Source organism: Belonocnema kinseyi, chromosome 2 (assembly GCF_010883055.1).
Source record: "Belonocnema kinseyi isolate 2016_QV_RU_SX_M_011 chromosome 2, B_treatae_v1, whole genome shotgun sequence".
Classification (NCBI taxonomy): domain Eukaryota; kingdom Metazoa; phylum Arthropoda; class Insecta; order Hymenoptera; family Cynipidae; genus Belonocnema; species Belonocnema kinseyi.
In genome coordinates, this window is record NC_046658.1 from 12,662,375 (window position 1) to 12,683,976 (window position 21,602).

At 32.1% G+C, this 21,602-nt stretch overlaps 1 protein-coding gene across 3 annotated transcripts in view; it reads left to right on the plus strand.

The window, feature by feature from the left end:
• The window catches only part of LOC117166917 (liprin-alpha-1), a 690,677-nt gene that overhangs the window by 637,895 nt on the left and 31,180 nt on the right, over positions 1–21,602 (plus strand). For all 3 annotated transcript variants that reach the window (XM_033351369.1, XM_033351368.1, XM_033351370.1), the window contains exon 20: positions 15,664–15,780. In XM_033351369.1, coding sequence (XP_033207260.1) covers positions 15,664–15,780 — 117 coding nt within the window. The remainder of the gene's footprint in view (positions 1–15,663; positions 15,781–21,602) is intronic.

Below are 21,602 nucleotides of genomic sequence, written 5' to 3' on the forward strand. Positions count from 1 at the left end.
ATTAGCGGAAAATTGTAAGAAAGTAGTGTTTTCAGTGTATTTTCTCGAAATAGTATAAAATTAATATCATTGCTCAAAAAAGTTACAAATAGTATTAATAGATAAAATGGTAAAAGTGATACTGAGTTGATTATCACAGTATGGGATATAAAATAGATTTTTATCGTCGGTGGGAAATACTTCCGTAATTTCGTCTCTGAGTTTTAGGAATGTTGTAGGTTTTATTCCGCAATTTAAAGAATATTTGTTAAAGTTAGATTTTTTCCTACGCATCTTTAGGAAAATGTTTTTAAAAAGTTATCTTTTCATTACCAAGCAGTGAGGTCGGCATTTGGTCAGTTCTATTCACAAAATTAAATAGTTGTAGATACTTGTAACAAAAACGAGTTATTATTATTTAAGAAAAGGGATGCATATTATTATGTTGTCATTTCTGTCAAATGATAAATTTTAAATAACGTAAGAAATTATAGTTCTTTTCTACCTCATAATTATAGATCTCTAGTGTCTTGATTTTAATTGTAATTAATTAGCTCTTCTTTTAGTTTATTACAAATTATCAAATATTTAAGCCTGTTTTAGTGGAGAATCATTATATTTTTATATCTTCTTAGTAAAATTAAACCTAACGTGGAGTTTAAAAAATGCTACAGATCGTTCTTCGCGAATTCAAAAGCTTCTATATACAACAATGTACAATAAGGCGTATCGAAAAAAGAAGTTGTTTGCGCAAAGTTCTAATAGTCATGAAAACTTTATTTTCGGAGTCAAAAACAATCCCATAAAGTTTCATAAAAAAATTCCTCTTGTCCCCGATTTTTAGATATAGCTAATAATCACAAAAAACAAAGCATCTCTTAAATTTTGAACAGCAAAAAATTTTTGTTGAGATTTAAATTATCGATAAAAATAGTTTTAAGCAAGACTATTTATACCTGTATGGCGATAATTCCATTAAAATATTGTTTACCCTCCCTGATTGACTATATAATTGGTGATATATGTTAATGAGAATGTATTTGCGATATGGTGAAACAATAATATATAAGGAATGTTGACATTAAAATAATGTTTATTGACTGTGAATTATAAGAAAATATTTAAAAGTGATATATTGCTCTTTATTTGACAATAAAATTAATTTTCAGTATATAAATTATCAGAAAAAATAGTTAGCAGCATGTTAATTTGTAACTATATAGCAAAAAATGATCTAAATATTTTTTATCCTACCTAAGTGACCTTGAAATTCCAAAATATTGAAAAAAATCGACTTTTTCGCTATTTTCTTAGAGTGGCGGCAATTTCGTCGACTATTTGAACATCAAATGTATGATATACGTTAAGAAGAATATATTTTCAATATGTTACACCAATCATATATGCAGAATGTCGATATTAAAATAATTTTTATTGATTTTGGTGAACAAGGAAATATCTAAAAGTGATATATTGCTCTTTATTTCACAACAAATTCAATTTTTTCGCTATTTACTTGAAGTTATATGACTTATCAACCATATGACCATCATACGCGTATTATACATATATTTCGTAAACTATATGCTGAATAAAATCAAATAATGGAATAGTCGGAACATATATTGGCTTGTTATAATGTTATTGAATTATCAAAGTATTACCAATAACCTATAGAGAGAGAAATAAGCTTGCCAATATGCGGATGTGAATTCTTTCACACTTCTTTACACTGCTTAAGTATGGCATGGAAGACGATAAATGTCTCCAGAAATGAGATAAATTACTTCCTTCGTTGTGAATTCGGTTAGATTTTCAATTGTCATCGATCTAGTTAATTTATTGTTGATTGTCTCGCAGAAATTATTCGAGGCACTGCGAGTTTATGGATTTTCTGCCTTTTGTCACAGAGCATAGCGAGAAGAAGATTTTCTGGGTGAGCAAAGTAGGCATTATTTTGTATTACTTTTTGAATCCATTCAGCGGGACCTTCCCTCAGGTACGCACTCAAAGAAATGTTTTTCCAGAGATGTTTTGGGGCATCTTTAATAGATGGTTGATTATTAATTTCGAACCACATTGGGACATAATATACTCTTATGATGAATTGAACTAAAACTCTTAACTCAAATAATGGATTCTCTGTTCGAATAAAAGTTCGCAGAGTTCTAGTCATCCTAGTCAACCATCTGGCGTGCGATAATTTTCCTGGAACTTTGCTAGCACGATCTTCAGGACACTCTCCATCTTTGATAGTATTCCATATATCTAGCAGATACTTTTGATCAGAACTGAAATCACGAGTGTCAACTACAGGAGAATTACGACTGTCGGCAGTATCGAAGTTTATAACAGGTTGTTCTTCACAAGAAGCTAAGCTTTTTCCGATTAGACCAGAAAAATCGTTAGGACCAGAAGTTCCTCCGTCAAGTTTTATAAACAAAGCTTTAAATGGCAGCTCATTAATATGAAGCTGACAGACAGTCCATTGTAGCGGTTTACCCAATTCTAATTCCAGCAATCGAATTATACCTGCGTGTTAACCAGTATTCGTAGGACAGCCATCACGACCTAAATAATCTACATTGAAGGTATTAATTTCTTTGTCAAAAAAAAACTGAAGGATATCATGTGTAATCGTTTTTGCATCTGAAGAAGATGAGGATATGTGTTCTAAATAAGTACTTCCTGGTTCTTGAATGAGAGAAGTATGTTTTTCTCGTTTTGTTGTTTGCCGTGTTTTTCCTTTACTTGTTCCATCCATTGCCGTATCTGTCACAGCCTTTTGAAAATGTTGGACAGTTTAATCTTGTCTGATCTTTAACTTTATTCCAATAAGGGACCTATACATCCTCAACAACTTCTTCGGCGGACTGGTAATCGGCTTTTACATTGTCATCCATAATCTAGCCACAGTAAGAACTTTCACCTTCAATTTGCTCCTTCTGACGCTTTCTTTGGATAACTTTTTCACTTTAATCTTCAAGTACGTCAGTCATCAAGCGCTTTGATTGTACTCAGCCCCTGCATCTACGTTACTTCACTAGTACGATCAAGTGAAGCGTGGAGGCCAGATGGCACTGGGAGTCTTTCCCGCCTAAATTGATATGGCAAGCATAGGAAAGATAAGTGAAAAATTAATTTGATTATTATTTTTCGCAATGGCATTCGGTTTTATGTATGACAAATTAAAGTGTGAATATTTTTTAAGTTTTACTACTTGAAAAGCTTGCACTAAAATAACAAAAATGTTAGAGCTTGACAAAAAGCCATCTTAAGAGAAAATTTTTTTGTAAAACCCGAATGCGGCATGCACGAGACATTTTTGTTACACAAGATATTTTGTGGGAACGAAACATGATTTCAGAGCATGGAGTCACTGTTCTGGAAGTTGCAATAATTGATTGTTGTTTAATTTAATAGTCTTAATATTATTGTTATTTATATAAGAATTGGCAAATAATATTTTAATATTTTTGCTTGAATTGTTTGCGAGATGTAAAATAGTATCTTTACATATAAATATTCTCATTTCAAACAAAAAAATTACGCAGAAATATAAAAATTCGAGTAAGTACAGTGTGCATATTTTAATTAAAAATATGAAATAATTCATCCTTATCTAAAACGATATACAAATTTTAATAAAATGCAGACGAACTACAAAATTTAGAATTTTTAACTTTTAGAAATTAATGAGTTCAAAGATTTAGACAAAAATGGTAAAAATGTAATTAACGTGATCATTTTCAGTGCTCTAAATTAAAGAATCAATTCATTTTACATTTTTTATATGATATTATTTTAAACAATTTTAAGCTAGAAACGTTAAAAATTGAAAAACTAAATTAAAAAGATAATACTTCTTAAATTATAAGTTAAATTATTTTAATTTTAAATAGAGACATCCTTGAAAAGCTTCAAAATTTTATTTCGAAATCTTGAGAAATCTAGACTTCTAAATCTCTTTTGAAATGAACCGAATTTTTCCTACAATTTGTAGAAAATCCTGCAAATTAAAAAAAAAAAATATTAAAGTCTTCCAGATTCTCTCTCAATAATTTTAGAAATCTTATTAAATCTTTTTGAATATTTTCTTTAACAAAATTTCTAAAATGTAAAATTATTTTCAATTTTTCTAGGAATCTTAAAAAAATGTTTTTACTCTTGTAAAGCCTTTGACAATTCTTAAAAAGCTTCTATTTTTTTTTTGCAAAAATTACATTTTGCTTTAAATTAAATCATTTGAAGTTCAAAATTAATTTTGAAACTTTTTTAAACTTTGAAATGCCCCTTAAAATTATTCAAATGTTGTCTACAAATTATAAGTGTTCAATTATTATATATACGTGAAAATTCAACACAATAACTTACAAATAAAACTTTCTTTAACTAGAACAATCAAAATTGTAACTTTAAAAGTTTAAAAGGTTTCCGAAATTCTAGAGATTAAAAGCTTTCTACGTAAAACAATTTAGTTTCAAATGTTTTACTTTTAAATATTTGGTGAAATGTTTCTAACTATTCAATAATTATTCTTTTTCTCAATTAAAACAATTTTTAATTGAATATGCAAGTGTTCAAGACTGCATATTAAAATTCTTTAAATTAAAATTGAAAACTTAAAATAGAAAATTTTTAAAGTAGAAGATTTTCGGATTACGCATTATAAACTGAATGATGTCATCATTGAAAAGGATCAAAATTCAAGTGATGATTTAAAAAACTGTTGAAATCAAACTTAGAGAGAACTTTTTGCTCTCTAAAAATTTGTAAAATTCCCGGTCAAAAAATAAATTCACTGTCAATTCCCGATTTTTCATATTTCCCGGGCTAGCGGATGCCCTGAATAATAAATATGGAACATTTTGTCTTAAACTCAAACAATATCTTCATTTAAAAATATCTGGTATTTTGATAAAAAACATTGAACGTTTTATATTAAATTGAAACTATACTTTTATTTTAAAAAATTCTTTGGTGTAAATATAAAAACTTGAATAAAAACTGTATATCTATGAGAAATATGGAACGTGTTATATTAAACTGAAACAATATCTTTATTTTTTTAATTATTTCGTAAAAAGATAAGAAAACAAATAAAAACTATACTTTCTTAATTTATTTATTCAAATTTAAGTTTTGTAAGTTAAGTAATCCTTCAATTAATTGATTAATTCGTTTATTCCAATAAATTATCTGTTATTGTATTAGGACTACTGTTGCTAATGAATTATTAATTTATACCAACATCTTACATTGTTAATTCTTATTATTTTTTATAAAATAAATTTTTTGTTTCACCATGCTTTTTTCAAACTTACTTTTTACAAAATTACTTTATATAAATTTGATAGACGTATTTGGAATTCAATAATAAAATCTGGTATTAGTATAAGTTTAATTTTGTTTCTTGAGTCGAAAAATACTTTAAATTTAGTTTCTCCAAGTTACGATTGAAACATAGCTTTAATTATGCTATGCATAAAACCGATTGTCATTACGAACAATATAAATTAAATTAATTTCGAACTAATTTTGCCTATTCCTGCCATGTAAAAACAGGCTGGAAAGACTCCCAGCGCCATCTGCACCGCACGCTTCTCTTAGCCCACTGGCGAACTAACGCTAACGTACAGTCGTTGCAGGGGACTGATTGTACTTCATGATGATCTGATTGTTCGGAATCAATTTTCGGAAGAGACTTAAATGATTTTCTCATTCGTCTGGAAGATCGCTTTTCTAAGAGAAACACTCTGGCAGCTTCAGAAAGATCTATCTCACAGATACATGAAGCATTATGACACTTACAAGTCGAAATATCAAAAAAATTGGATTTATTTCCACAAAACGCATTTAATTTGTTTTTGGACCAGGATTTATCTTTATCTCTTCCATGCCACTTTTTCAATTTCTTCAACTCATCTTGATCTGTTTTAACGATCTTTGCGATTCTTGCTTCTGTAAGAATCGGAATGAAAGTTTAATTCCATATATCATGCAGCCTTCTTACAATTAAACGCGAAATATCAGCAAACTTGGGATCCGTAAGATTCTTTTTCAGTTAGAATTTTTTCGCATTCGAAAAAACAGTATCCCATTACATCAAAGTGTGTAGGCAGTGGCGGACTGGCATGGGGGCGCAGCCGGGGTTTCCCGACTGCGCCCTCCTTGGTTGGCGCCCCCTAAGCCACGCCGAGGCTCCCCAAAAAACATTATATGGTTTAAACAAATAAATGTAAGTTAGATTGCAATGGAAATAGTGAAAAGAATATCCAATAATATCCACGATTTACACTTTTACTCCTATAAGTAATACCATTAAAGTAAAAAAGTGTCCTTCAATTTCTTTTCACCCATATTATTCCTAAGAAATTCCCTAATGCATTTTTTCAATTCTATTAAAGAAAATATTTTAAAAATGAATAATAAATTACTCGTATTGAAACAGTAAAGGTGAAAGTAATATTCTTGTCATCAACTACATTACGGAATTTTTAATTTATTTGTTTCCAATGCAATCCAAAATATATTTATTGATTAAAAATATATTGGGCACCTAAATGCATTTTATGAGCGCCCGCTAATATATTTATTTTTTCACATTTATTAACTTTCGATGGCGCCTATACGTACTTTGAGGGAGTTTTCAGATCAACTTATTTATGTAAAAAGTATGACTCCATTTTCGCCTACACATATGAAAGAGGGCAACTCATTTCATTTATTACAAAATTTCGACTAATTATCGGCTTTATTTAATAAGTTTAGTAGTTGTTAAGTTTAAATTAAATTTTTATAATAAAATGGCTACTCATTAGTCAAAATGTTCTCTAAAACAAGTTATTAGGTTATATTTCAAGAGTTTGGATCAAAGGATATATTTCATTATTTTGGAAATTGTAAAATATCACTATATTTTTGTATACTTTACTATAATAATTGTTATTTTATTATAATTTCAGCACTTTTCGTAATTTTTAATGCTGCTATTATGAATTACTTATTTAATCAAGGATTAAATCTTCGCGGTAAAAATATTTGAAAACTTGCAGTCTATGGTGTTACAAGTTTTTCATTCTGGAAAAATAATAAGAAACATTAAAAAAAAAAAATACCAATTGGTTGAAATCTTAGGCGAAAATAATCTGCCCGCAGCGTAAGCACATTTTTATCGCTTTTAGGTTGCAGCGCGTGTAGGGCGCGGGACTTTTAGTTTTGGCGCTTCGCGCTCGATAATGTATTTACTTCACGCTGTATGCTCGGTCTTTTTACTTGCCCACATTTATGCACAAACTTTTAAAAATTTAAAGGTCAAAACTTCGACAAAACTGTAATTTGGTGATTGTGAATGATCTTTTGTTAACCTTTTATCGGGCGCGCTGTCGTAAAATTTACGACTACTGCTCAAATACCCCTCTTCTATACATATTACCTTTTATTATGCGCTGAGCTTCCACCAAATTATGTTACTCAGGTGTTTTTGGGGTCTTTGATTACGAATCCGATGTGAAAAATTTAGAAAACTAAATAGCGGATCTAATATGGTGCAAGAGTATGCTAAATAAATTAGGGGTTGTTTTTTGGGTTTGTTGAATATTATTGTGATGTTGGAAACATAATATGGGGTTTTGTAAGGGTGGCGCTTGCGACTATTTTTTATTTGAAAATTTTACGGCTGTTTTACATGACGACATTTTGGAATTGTTTCTTTAAAAGTGATAGGGTAGAATTTCAAGGGGTTATCGAATATTATTGATGGTTTGGAAACAAAACATAGAGAAAATAAAAAACAGACATAACAAATTTTATGTCTGTTTTACATGGCCACACTTTGGAATTGTTTCGTTAAAAGTAATAGGGTTGAATTTGAGGGGTTGTTTAATATTATTGATAGGTTTAGAACATTTACGTAGAAAAACTTTGGAATTCTTTCGTTAACTTGGATAAACCCAAATGTCTGGCTCATGGGAAATTACAAGGCGTGCTCGCTGAAAGGTTAGAGCTCCTTCGGCTTGAAGAAACACATTCTCGTCATGTATCTCGTGCTTCAACCTCGATTTTTTCCAAAACGCGAACTTTTCTACATTACGTTCAACACTATTATATCAAATGTATATTGTGATATTATATTATAATATGAAATGTATATTATTTACATATTAAATAATTTAATATTTTTGTTCCTTATTTCTAAATTTTATTCTCAGCTCCCCTGATAAACATATCGTTACAATCAATTTATATTATTACAATTCATTATATGCATGAGTATTCAAAGAGACATATTTTCACTGTCTTGTTTTTATAATTTAAAGAATTCGCCTTCTATAAATAAATTATTTTGTTCTTAAAAAAATTTAATATTTTATTTCCAATGTTTTTTTTTTAAGATTAAAAGGAAGCTTAAAACAAAAACAACGCGTTCCATAAAAAATGATTAATAACGAATTTGGAGCTCTTTTGTGGATGACTTGTAACTTTCATAGTTAGACCACGAAATAGAATGTTTTATTTTTCGTTATTTTTTTGTTTGATCAAAATTTTAATTTTTGATTCTTCAAAAGAATTTTAAAAGTTGTTAAGACAGTCTTGGTATGGGGGGGGGGGGGATTTTTACACACATCTAATACGTTCACGTTAAACTCCTTAGCAACAGTTTTTCCTTTTCTCCGATGACCTTTTTCTTAGGAGTTGCCCCCAGTATTGGTTGCGTCCGTAAGCACCCAGCCCGCCATTGTGTGTAGGTAATCTCCGGTTACTTAACTTACTGTTATTTTGCAATGATTGGGTATTCGCTTAACAAATCCATTTATCAAACTCAAACCACTAACAAATCACATACGATGTTTACTGAATTTAATGCGAAAAAGAAATGCTGTATAAAATTCGACTTTTCCAGCTCTCTTATAACATACTCGCGATTAGACAGTCAAAACAGAAGTGAATTCTTTTTCTAAAAAAGCGGTTAGAAAAAACAAAACGTAAACAGGAGCCTGGTGAGCCGTGTTGCACTGATAAAATTTAAAAAAAAACCTTGCTGCACTCAAAAAGTGCAGTGAACCATTTTTGTTTTGATTCTGGGGATTAGCGAGCGGACCGTCAACGCATAAAAATATCATCTAATATTAAAAAATTAAAAATGCTATATTTTACTCATTGTTGAAGTACAAATGACTTGGGTTCAAAAATTATACAGGAAGTCCAAATTTAAACTAACGTCAAAAATCAGCATAGAAGTAATACATTGATAATAACTTAATGACATTATAAGAAGCTAATATATGTTCTGACTATTTTAATTTTCATTTTATTCAAAATATATCTTAAGAAATATATAATACTCGTATGATGGTCACATGGTTGATAAGTCATGTAACAGAAAATAGCGAAAAAATTGAATTCTTTTATTTTTAATCCTCTACGTTATTCTGGTCGGATAAAAATCATTTACATTACCTCCTCACTATACAAGTGTGAATCTAGGTACACTTGAAAACATCTTTACCTTATTTAGATACCAAAAATTAATTTTGTTGTGAAATAAAGAGCACTATATCATTTTTAGATATTTGCTTGTAATCCAAAATCAATAAAAATGATTTCAGTGTCAACATTCTGCATATATTATTGGTATAACATATTGAAAATACATTCTTCTTAATGTATATCATACATTTCATGGTCATATAGTCGACAAAATTGCCGTAACTCTAAGAAAATAGCGAAAAAGTCAATTTTTTTCGATATTTTGAATTTTCAAGGTCACTTAGGTACGGTAAAAAATAGTTAAAAACATTATTTGCTATGTAGGTACAAATTCAGATGCTGCGAATTATTTTTTTTGATAATTTATATACCCAAAATTAATTTTATTGTCAAATAAAGAGGAATATATCACTTTTAAATATTTTCTTGTAATTCAAAATCAATAAAAATTATTTCAATGTCAACATTCCTTATACATTATTGTTGCAACATATTGAAAATACGTTCTGATTAACACATCACACATTATGTGGTCAAATAGTAGAGGTATTTACCATGAATCTAAGAAAACGGCGAAAAAGTAGACTTTTTTCGATTCTTTGAAACTTCAATGTCAATTAAGGGTAAAAAATATTTTAATGGAATTATCGCTATGCAGGTGTAAATCGGCTTGCTTTGAAATATTTTTATTTATCATTTAAATCTCAAAAAAAGTTTTTTGCTTTTTAAATTTGAAGAAGTGCTTCATTTTTTGTGATTTTTAGCTATATCTACTATGTGGAGATAGAAGGAATTTTTTTATAAAACTTTAGGGGAGTGTTTCTGACTCCCAAAAGAAAATTTTCATTGCTATTTAGTACAACAAGAAGAAATTAATTATAGTGAAAACGAAAGGCTGATAATAGACCTCTTGGTCGTACAGTATTTGCTTCATAAACTACGTTTAGCGAAGCAGAAGGATTATCAATTTCAAGACCTAATCCATTTTATGCTAGTAGGGCTGGAGACAAAGGGATGTGAATGAATGATGCTGGAAGACTAGAATCGGTTATATTACACACATGAAACTCTTCTTCGCATACTTCTGTCAAATTCCCTGCCAAATTCTCATTATGCAATTCTACTTACATTGCTACCGAATCATAATCACATGCAGAATGCATCTTTGACAATTGTTCCTTTTCAAAGTTGTATTTTGAAAATCAATTTCATAGGCAATTTTTCATTGTACTTGAGTATCACACAAATTCCTAAATCACTCATGGAAAAAATGCATCGTGTTTACTCCACTCGCTAAATAAAATTAAAAGCGAAATTACATCAAACATTTACCTTGGAATTATATATGCATTATCATATTCATGATTCGTGCCAATGTTCTGTCATTAATATAGATAAAATACTTAAAACAACTCCTAATTTCATTCATATATAGTGCTTACTAAAGTATAGTTTGTGAGGAAATCATCATCAAATCGATTCCCAATGGAGTGAAGAAGGAGTAGGATCTTTTCTTCATCAAATAATTTTAATTTTAATTTGAAACAATTATTTTCCATCTAGTCTGATTAAGACTTTAAGCATTTTCTGTTATTTAAGATTCTTAACTTGATTGGTATTGTGGATGTTCTGCCTTTATGGTTTAAAGGGTTGTCTACTGTCGGCAAGGTAACATTCGCTGATGAAATAACAGATTCATTTAAAATAATTACTTGTGCCATTAACACCTTGCTAAAAATTAGCGTTACTTTTTGGAATTAAGAGTTCTTATTCTGCACCTGAACGAAAATCAGAAGTTTTGTGTTTCGATTCCCAATGGAGTGAAAGAGTAGGATCTATTTTTCAAGAAATAATTTTAACAGCATAAAAAATTTATATATTATAAATACGCGTATGTAGTGTTAAGAAATGAAATGAGGTTATGTTATCAATCCATAACATTTTAACTACAACGTTAAGCTTGAAATCATGAACAAGTGGCATAGAAATGATATCTATAAAAAATAATAACCTTTAAAAAATGAACTTAGGTTTCCGAAGTTATACTTTTCACAAACTCTTTCAATTGTTGTGGATACTTTAACGAGCACCTGTTCACACGTGGTTACACATAAGGCAATATTAACCTACAAAAAAATTCAGGAATCGTCAGTAATAAAATCAGGACTTCTAACCATTTCGACCACTTTTGTTATGTTTCTAGATAGAAATCGTCAGAAAAAGTCAGAATTCATGATAAAATATTCAGGAGTCGTCTAGGTTTGGATTCGAAGGATAATCTTTTTATTATGGCTCCAAAAATAGAAGGCCACAAAACCTAATCCTTTTTGTATTTTCCAGGTTATTTATACGATTTATTCAGTTAAATTTATCTATGTATATTCTGTTTTTGCTTATACTTACTATTAATATGTACATACTCTATGAATTTAAAGGTTAATCTAAAAATTTGGCCATTTTGATGTATATCTTTCGCTTTACAAGATACATTATATTTATCATAATTTAAAATTTTGTAGGAAAATTTTTAAGTGTCTGAAATCTTCGAAACCCGTAAACTCTGAATTTTTAACTCTTGATTTTATATGTGCGACATTGGAAAACATTTATATTTAATTTTTAATCCTTTTCGGTTGGCCTACCTGCGGTGCTAGCCGATAAGCTACCTGATAGGATGTGAATTACCATATCTCTATAAATAGTCAGACTTGTCTGGAATGCTCACGATGTTCAGAAATCGTCACATCTTCTGACCATTTGTGACAATTCCTGACTTATTTTAGTAGGGTACACTCACTACGTAGCAGCATAGCATCAGTCCCGTAAAGCGAGAGCGCTGTTCTACATTCCGTCTTAAAGTGCGTCTGCACTAAATCAAATTAGGAAATCGACGCCACGTTTCCTGCAACGACTGTATATGTCGGTACGGCTCAACCTAAAAATACATGGCGTTTCAGAATTATAACTACGCTATCGATAGAAATCTCAGAGTATTCTTAGGCGAAATAGCCTGGCCGGTTTGAGAAAATATGCAGGTTCGATTTGAATGAGTTAGTGTCAGAGATAGTCAGAGAGATTTGGGTACTTTTCAAGGTCCTTTTAGAGGTCCTTTTAAGAGTGATGCGACGTTAATATAATAGTCCTATTGTCTTCGTCACGTACCGGGCGGGCAGAGTTATGTACATTAATTGGCCGTCGCTAGCCCGACTCTCCTTTTTAAATTTTTTCTTCAAATTATTAACTTTTTTTTTAATTGATGAATTTTCTCATTATGCTTATTTTTAATTATAACTTATATACTAATATACAATTTCCTAGTCGAATTAAAAAAATTGTCTTTTTGGCGTATCTCATTCCATTTACGAGAAACGTTGTATTAATTCCAATTTATAACATTAAAAAAAAAGTTCGATATCTGAAATCATCGAAACCCTTAGATTCTAAATTATTATGTTTCAGACTGTTAACTATGAAATTAAAAAAAATCTATTTCTAAATTTTAATCCGAAAGCTTAACAAAGGACCCTTGAGTGTTGGCCACTCTATTAAGATAGAATCTCTGCTTGTTATTTATGATTGAATTTTTATTTCAATTTCGGAAAGGACATTTTAAAGCCTTCAAAACATTTAAACGAGCTACCTGTACCTTTAAATATATCTACGTGAGTGCCTGCGGAGAATTTCTCAGAACTTCTCAGAGCCTTGAGAATCTTTAGCATATACTCTGAGATTTCTATCGGTAAGGTATTAATACTGTTACAAAAATGTTGGAAAGGGACATAATTAAATGATAAATAATTTCCAGGAAATTGAAATAATATGTCAGCATATCTTTTATAAAAAAATACCGATATTTATAGTTAAAACCAAAATATATACGTATAAATAAAAATTATATTCCAAATAATTAAATCAAATATTTTTATTCTACAGAACGCTTGTGATACATAAGTGTAATTATTATTATTCTGTTCAAATTATAAATCTGCCTTTAAAAGCTTTCTATAGTAGATATCTTTGTAAGGAATTTAATAAACACGTAGAAGTGTTAAAAGAAATAATGAATAAATACAGTTAGACTAGTTCTTATCCGTAGCGGAACAAAAGACTAGTGCTTTTTAGTGGGATGATAGTCGCTTTCTTAATGGTAACGGAAAAATAGCCGAATATTCGTAGAACCCATCGATCTATTTTAATACGTCTTTTATCCAGCAAAACCTTTTCATATGATTAAAGATTGTAAATAATAAAAAGTTTGTGTGTTTAAAATGAAGTTAAAATTTTTTGGCCAATGTCAATGCCTACTTGCTTTTACTTTTCATTTTTTTAAAACAGCTTTAAAAAAATGTGAAAGTGACGTTTTGGATTCCATATAGATATGTCCATTTTCAAATGTTTTTATTGCTGTCATTAGAAAGTCCTCAGAAGTTCAAAGTATTGTTAGCTATAAAGGACGATTTTATTAAAATGCAGAATTTTCCAAATATTCTCTATTTATATTACCGTTAAGATGGGTATTTTCTAATGAATATTCAAAAAAATACTATTGGGTGTATGAGCCTGACTCCGCCGTTTTTTGTTAAAGTTAAACACATTTTCTTGTTTAGAAAATTTAAAGAAAGTTTAACAAAACTATGCTCCATCTGACTTTGCCCATCGTCCCGGTAGTCTACGTATTCCTTGCCTGAAGAAATCCTGGTCTTTTGAGCTGATCCAATTTTCAAGACATATTTTGATACTTTCGAATAAAGTGAACCGTTCTCCCGTAAGATTTGACTGCATTGTTTGGAATAAGTGGTAATCCGAAGGCGCTATTTCTGGAAAATATGGTCGGTGAGGTGATACTTCCGAGTCCTGTCCATCTAAATATTTTTCATGACTAGTGCGTCGTGCGATTTTGCCATTGTCATGTTAAAGAATTAATTTACTGTGCGTATTTATATATTCTGGTCGTTTTTCTTCTATGGCTCGCTTCAAACTTATGAGTTGTCTTTGGTAAACTTTTCCATCAGTAGTCTGAGAGGGTTCGAGCAACTCATAATATACAACAACTCTCTGATCCCTCCAAATGCAGAGCATTAACTTTACACAGTGAATATTTCTCTTTGGCTGTGATAGTCCGGATTCACGTGGCTTAACACAAGATATTTGGGGTTTGGGATTCTCATAATATATCCATTTTCCATCTCCTGTGACTATTCGATGCAAAAATCCTTTTCTTTGCTGTCTTTGAAGTAATATTTCACAAATTGTTTTTCGACCATCGATTTCTCTTTCTTTCAATTCATATGGAACCCAGTTACCACCTGTTTGATCTATTCCCATTGCTTTCAAGCGATTTCCAACAGTTCATCGTTTAGCACTTAATGCTGTAGCCAATTCTGATTGAAACTGACGGAAACTGACATACAAGTAACAGTTCCTCTCATAACATGTGATCATTCAGGAACCTTTCAAGATAGTAACAGTTTAGCTGTACAGTCTATAAGACTGTCGGCCCAACTTTAGGCCTGAGTTGACCCTTCGGTCGAGCGCAGTAGATATACTTGCAATGGTTACTATCACGCTGAAAGTTGGGTGAACTTCACCTAGAGTTAGGCCAACCGTAATGTCATGGTCGTGTAAACTCAGACCGCCAATATTTACTGCCAACGTTGGCACAACGAAGGCAACTTAGAGCCGCCAACGTTGGCACAACAGAGGTGACTTAAAGATGAATCAATTGGATCAACCATAGTCACTAAAATTTTGGTGCCAAAGTAGGGTCGACCTTGGAGTGACCGTCAATTCTGGCTTCCGACCCAAATTCACACTTGAAATGTTGTCTGAAAGAACCATGATTATAGTCTGTTCCTCAGTTTAGTAACAACTCCGAGACTTCCATAATCGTAATAAATTTCATGTTATATGTTTTATCGTAATCCATTATTACCATACAAACAAATAGTTTCTTTCAAATTTTAAACATACATGACGTTTTCGCAATCTTAAAACTGATGAAATCTTCATAAACATGTCTTTGGTGACAGCTTCATAAAGTTCATTTTGGCAAATATATCTATTCAAACTAATAACAATTGTTACATTATTGAGATTTTCATTTTGCTTGAATTCTAGAAACAAGAATTTTAATCTATTGTTAAGTCGTCTATATAGTTTTTATGTCTCTAATGGTGAATATTCTCTTTATTTCAGGAATTTGGAAATAATCTTCTGGAATCCGGCGTACATGGGGCTCTTATAGCTCTTGATGAAAGTTTTGATGCCAACAGTTTTGCTCTTACGTTGCAAATTCCGACACAGAATACACAGGTTTGTAGTTTTTTCGTTCAATTAAGATCATAGAAATTCAATGATTTGCTATGATTAGGCATTAATTTGGTTATGTATAATTAGAACAAAGGTTGAGTAATAAATTTTTGAATTTATTCGAAATTTTTTTCGAAAAAAACGCGTTTAAATTCAAAAAGTTAAAATGGTATAGCTCCATAAATCATACTCCAAAAGTGTATGAAATTTAAAAGAAAATACTTTTAAAACATTATAATGATAGAAAATTGAATAAAAAAATGGATGTTTCAAATCCCAAAAAGTTAGGGACCCCTACAGAAATTAACACAAACACAGCAACTAATATATTCGACGTATGGAGGGCTCTGTACTCACGCTCAAAGCCTCTTAACTCTAAATGGTATATTTCCGTAAATAATACTCGGATCTTTATGAAATTTTCAGAGAAGAAAAGATATTATATAGCCGAATTAAGAATGTTGAAACTATAAATATTTTACCAACGGAATAGGATTAATTTTGACAGAGGTTTGAAATTTATGATTGATTTAACAGTTTACCTTACAATTAAAAAGATTATAGTTGCCTATGCTAAAGTAACTGCGGGAGGTTAAAGACAGTGAGACAATCACTTAAGCCGTAATCAACTGTATTGTAATTGAAATTATGAGTTTACAGACAAAGAATTCGAAGCCATTACGGTAGCGATTGAGCTTGTACTACTAAGGTTAAGGAACATATATAAGAGAAGAGATGTAGAAGAGAACATATATAAGAGAGAAAGGGCGGTGGAAGGCTTCTGACACTTTGCGCAGGGGCATATGAAATGGTACCTTGACGCGGAAAGTTCAATATATAAGAAATATCAATTCTAACACTTTCCCTTTTGTCGAGTGGTACCACAAATAAACAATTTTAATATAAAATCGAAAAATTACGTGTTTAATCTTTGCAGTCCGTCTGAAGTCACACAATACTCATATTTAATTCGAAGAAGTCCTTTTGTGAGAAAATCAGCCACTTGATCTTCACTTAAAACGTGTTTCACTGAGAATCGGTTCTTACTTAACACGTCTCTAATAGAATGGTGTTGGATGTCTATATTTTCGATCTCGCGTGAAACATTGGATTTTCCACCAAAGCAAGACAATTCTTGTTGTCACAAAGGATAGTGAGATCAGCCTAGCTGCCAAAACCTATTTCCTGAACTATTCGTTGAAAACGTATGTCCTCCTTGACAGATTTGGCCTTAGTCATGTATTTTGTTTCTATAGTAGACAATGTCCGCTGCTTTCTTGAGTCCCATGAGATAGTTCGCGTCTATATATCCCTGGATCGGTCCTGATTTGTTTTTATAGACGAGTCCTATGTCGATGATTCCCTTTAGGTAACGCAGCATGCGTTTCACCGCATTTCAGTGTTCTATTCCGTAGCAGTTGTTAAACTGTCTCAATCTGCTAACTGAAGAGGCGATGTCGGGGTGAGTCCTCACTGACAAATAAGTGAGGGCTCCGACGAGCTCACGGTATGGCAGATTGAGTTCATCTTTGTTGGGATTTTCATTTTTCTTCAGTTTCTTTGTTTTTCTTTATTCCAAGCTATAAGCTGAACCTTCCTCCTCTCGATTGTACCATCCGGGTTTGGCTTGGTCCGGAAAATCATAGAATTTCGCTAAGCTTCCCTTGTCCTAAAAAACCGATCAGAATCTTTGTCCCATTTTTGATAATGGATTTTATCTCCACTGCAATAGCGTTACGCCATTCCTGAGCATCTGATACTATCATTGCTTTCTTTATCGATATTTATGGCATTGAAGTGTACTCTTCATGTGCAATCGTTTCGTTCTTGTGTGAAACTGAAGCTAGACTCGTTTCCTGTAGAGTACTGCTCTGTAATCCTGTTCGAATAACGATTCAAGCTTTCTTGTTTTCTAAAACAGTCTTAGATCGGCACTCTTTTCATCGTCCTGGTTTTCTTTTTGTGCCAATGGTCGGCACTTCTTCTGTGAGAACGTTTTAGACTTTATTATCTATTCTATTTTCGTTGTCGAGTGGGTTACCTTCGTCTTCTGGCCCTAGATGTATAATCTCCTGATGATCGAAATCTCGAAAGTCTTCCTGTTGATCCTCTTTCTACTCGATTTCTTCTTCCAGTAGCAAATTATGTTCAATGTCAACAAGACGACAACATTAGAGTACCATAACAAGATTCCATCTTGACGCCATTGATCTAAGTTTCCTCTTTGAGGATTCCTGTCTAGATAGTAAACTTTGCTGCCAAACACTCTCAGGTTTGACACATCTGTTACTTCACCTTCCGTAATTCGTAAGGCGTTTTTCCATTTATACTTTTAGTTGTTAATTAATTCGTTAATAATTATCCGTGTGATCGATTTTAGGAACCTAACTTCACACCACTTAGAGTAGTTATCGATTAATTAAATGTAATATCTAGCCCCTCCAAGTGAGGTTACTCTCGGTGGACCTCACACTTCCGTCTGAATTATTTGTAACAAATCTGATTGTTTACTAGAATCATTCTTATTTCTATATATATTATGGTGAAATTCCTATTTCTATGTATACGTTTACTTTCAAAAATCACAAAGACATCTATAGATTGCCCGAGAGGAAACAATTTGACCGGGGAAAAACCGGGAATAGCCCGAGAATGTTAAATTGCCTGATCAATGGACACCCTGTTTTGTGGTATTACTAGGAAATCTATCTATTTGGAGTTTTTGGTCCACGCTAACACGTAGGTCCTGAAAAAGACCGTTTTAATTTTTTTTAATTGTTGAAGTGTTAAAAATATTTTTAGATGCATACTTGATATAAAGAAAGTACATGAGGAAGCCTTTACTCCGAGATGCAAAAGCAGTTTCTTGAAATTAAGTGTTAAATACGGTGAAATAATATGTAAATAAATGCAAAAAGAAAAAGCTTCCAAAAATATTCAGTAGTTTCAATTTTTCAGGCAAAATTATGAGTTTATGGTAATATTAATTATAATCCTGTTTATGCTGAAGATGGTTTTATTATAGGACTATTTTGGCGCTAGAATGAACTATTTTAAGGAAAATCCGAAAAACTTAAAACCATCCATAACGTCGGAAAATGGCTGCTCGAATTTACTGCATTTTCAGAGGTGATTCAACACCCTCTATCGAAGGGTTTTAAGGTGGTGGCACTGGAACTTTCTTTCAAAAAATCGATTTTCCAAAAATAACCAATTCTGGTATTAAATATATGTAGAATTGCTGTGGAAGCCCTTAATAAGTTTATCGATTTTCTTATTTCCTTCAATCAACGAGACAAGTTGTAAAGAAAAGAGTGGTGTCTGTTATACGGTATATCAGGGTACAATTCGACTTTAGAGTTATACCCGGATTATGGCTTGATCTATGTAGCCGGAAATCCAAGGGGGCACATTGCTCTAATAATCTAGGGAGCCAGCCACTAGCGAAAACAACTGACAGTCTTGCTAACGACAAAAATAAAGAAACCAATTTTAAACACATTCCTGAGAGTGTTAAAGCTTAGTCAAATCAAATCAGGGGGGGGGGGAGGTTCGCCCAACAAGAAATAAATCTAAGGCCACATTTAGATATTAAAAGGAATATAAATGGATCTTTATAGAATACTAATAAAAGAAACGAGTTACATGATGTAAAAACTTTTGATCACCGTGATACAATCCTGCAACGAAAGAAACAAAAAAAAGCGAAGAGACGTTAAACGCTGGATCCGGGTACAAGGTTAAATCGCCCTAATCTTACCATTTTATTATACGTGGTCGGTCCCATTAATAGTACCAAAAAAATTATATTACTCCAGCCACGTGTACCTATTTGAGGTTATGGACCGGAAGGGCCCATAGCCTTTATTTTGCGAAAACGATCCAACACACCATTTCCACGAGCGAAATAAACCTTAAAATACTCGCGAGTTTACGAAAGGAAAAACTATCTTTAGCCGCGATTGATCAGACAACAAACAAACTAAACGCTTAGGAAATATATAGTAATCAAACCGCACAGAGAGCACTTAAGAAGGTCATGCCAAGTCAGTTTGGCGAAACTTTAAAAAAAAGAATCTAAGTCACATCCTTATTCAAAGTTTAGCCGAAGCACTTTGCCGAAATTAAAAGAATGTACCTTGGCTTTTGACGCGTATTCGGCCTTCGAAAAATTCATGATCAATACTCTTAATTATATTAACTTCAGTTGATGAATTTTATTAGAATGTTTTTCTCATTAATTAATATAACGCACATCTAAGCCGATCAAAGCAAGGAACGAGAGTGAAAGATCTCCGCACCGCGCTCATCCTTCTGGCAGGTTAGCTTGTTCCCTTGGTGTCAGGGTCGGAAAATGGGAGCGCGTGTTAAGCGTTGTTCGCGTACGTGCTAATCATGGACTTGCTGCTGTCCTAGGTCTCAAAATGGCGAGTGGGTCTACGTCATCTGTCCTAACAACAGAATAGAGAAATTAAATTATTCAAAGTTTGGTGCTCGACTCAGTGTAAAACACTCTCTCTCTCTCTCTTTCTGTCTCAATGATTTGATCAATACGAACGTCGCCTCCGTAATATGGCGGCTTGGTTCGCTGTTTGACTCCAGTCGATGAATTTGCTATGGCGACCGGTGCTATAGGCATTGACGAATATTGCCAACTTCCCTTCTCTGCGTTGCCAACCCTGATTTTGTGATGATTTGGATTACATATGTGGCCGTCTGCTGACAGCTGACTCTTTCGTTGATTGTTACAGATTATAAACAAAATGTTAAGGCGAAATAAATAATATGTTTAAATTAGGTCGAACATGTGAGAGTGCTCTCTGAGAAATAAGGACTCCCGTTCTTCAGACTCGGTTTAATTTATTAGGTAAAAAAATATGCTAGTTTGATGCCTCCAGGACCACAGTGTCGGTAAGCGCGTTTTATTGTGCAGATGGGAAAAAAACACCTCGTCACAGGTGTAATGTAATTTTTTCTTCTGGGTAAAAGTAAAAAGTTTTTTACAGAAAAAAAGTTCTGATTCAAGTTAAAAAGTGGGCTTATATGAAGGTTCACTATACATCAGAACAGTTCTGCTAAAAACTAACCTAGCGTGGGAGACTAAAATCACTAGGCTGCACAGTGGAGCCAAACGCTAAAAAGCTAGCCAAAACTACTAAACGTTTCCCAATCGATTTTAAAGTCACTGCTTGGAGTATTTTGGGGCTGCCGACAAACAAATAGAAAGTTAAAATTAAAGAATTAAAATGACGAATCCAATATGACAGGCGAGTGTACTAAAGTTTGTCTGATTCTTTTGAAACTTGGTATACGGGGGTTTTCGAGGTCACTTATTACAAATCTAAAGTAAAAATTCAAAATTCAAAATGGCGTATCGAATATTTTGGAAGACTATGCTCAACAATTCTTTTAATTATTTGAAACTTGGTATAAGAGGGTTCTGAAGGTCGTTGATTGCGACATGCACAAAGTCAGCGGGCATTTTCGGGTAGCTGGGCTTTTAATTTTCTATTAAAAAACATACTGAACTACATCTTGGGACAGGAGAGGGCACAGATTACTATAGAACTCTAAATAGTTTCTCTACGTGTTTCTGATTTTATGTAGAATTTTTTCGTTAGTTTTCAATGAATTAAGCTGATTATTGCTCTGTAATGCTTTCTTGCACGCAGCATACTTTTAAACTGAAATATAAAAGCAGTTATAAGAGTGCAGACCCTTTTTTCAGGTCTGCAACGAAGTTTACGACATAGCTACTGCTGCTTCTTTTTGTCAAGTTGATCCTAGGAGGAGTACTGATGTACTATCCTAGGACCGCGTTAAGA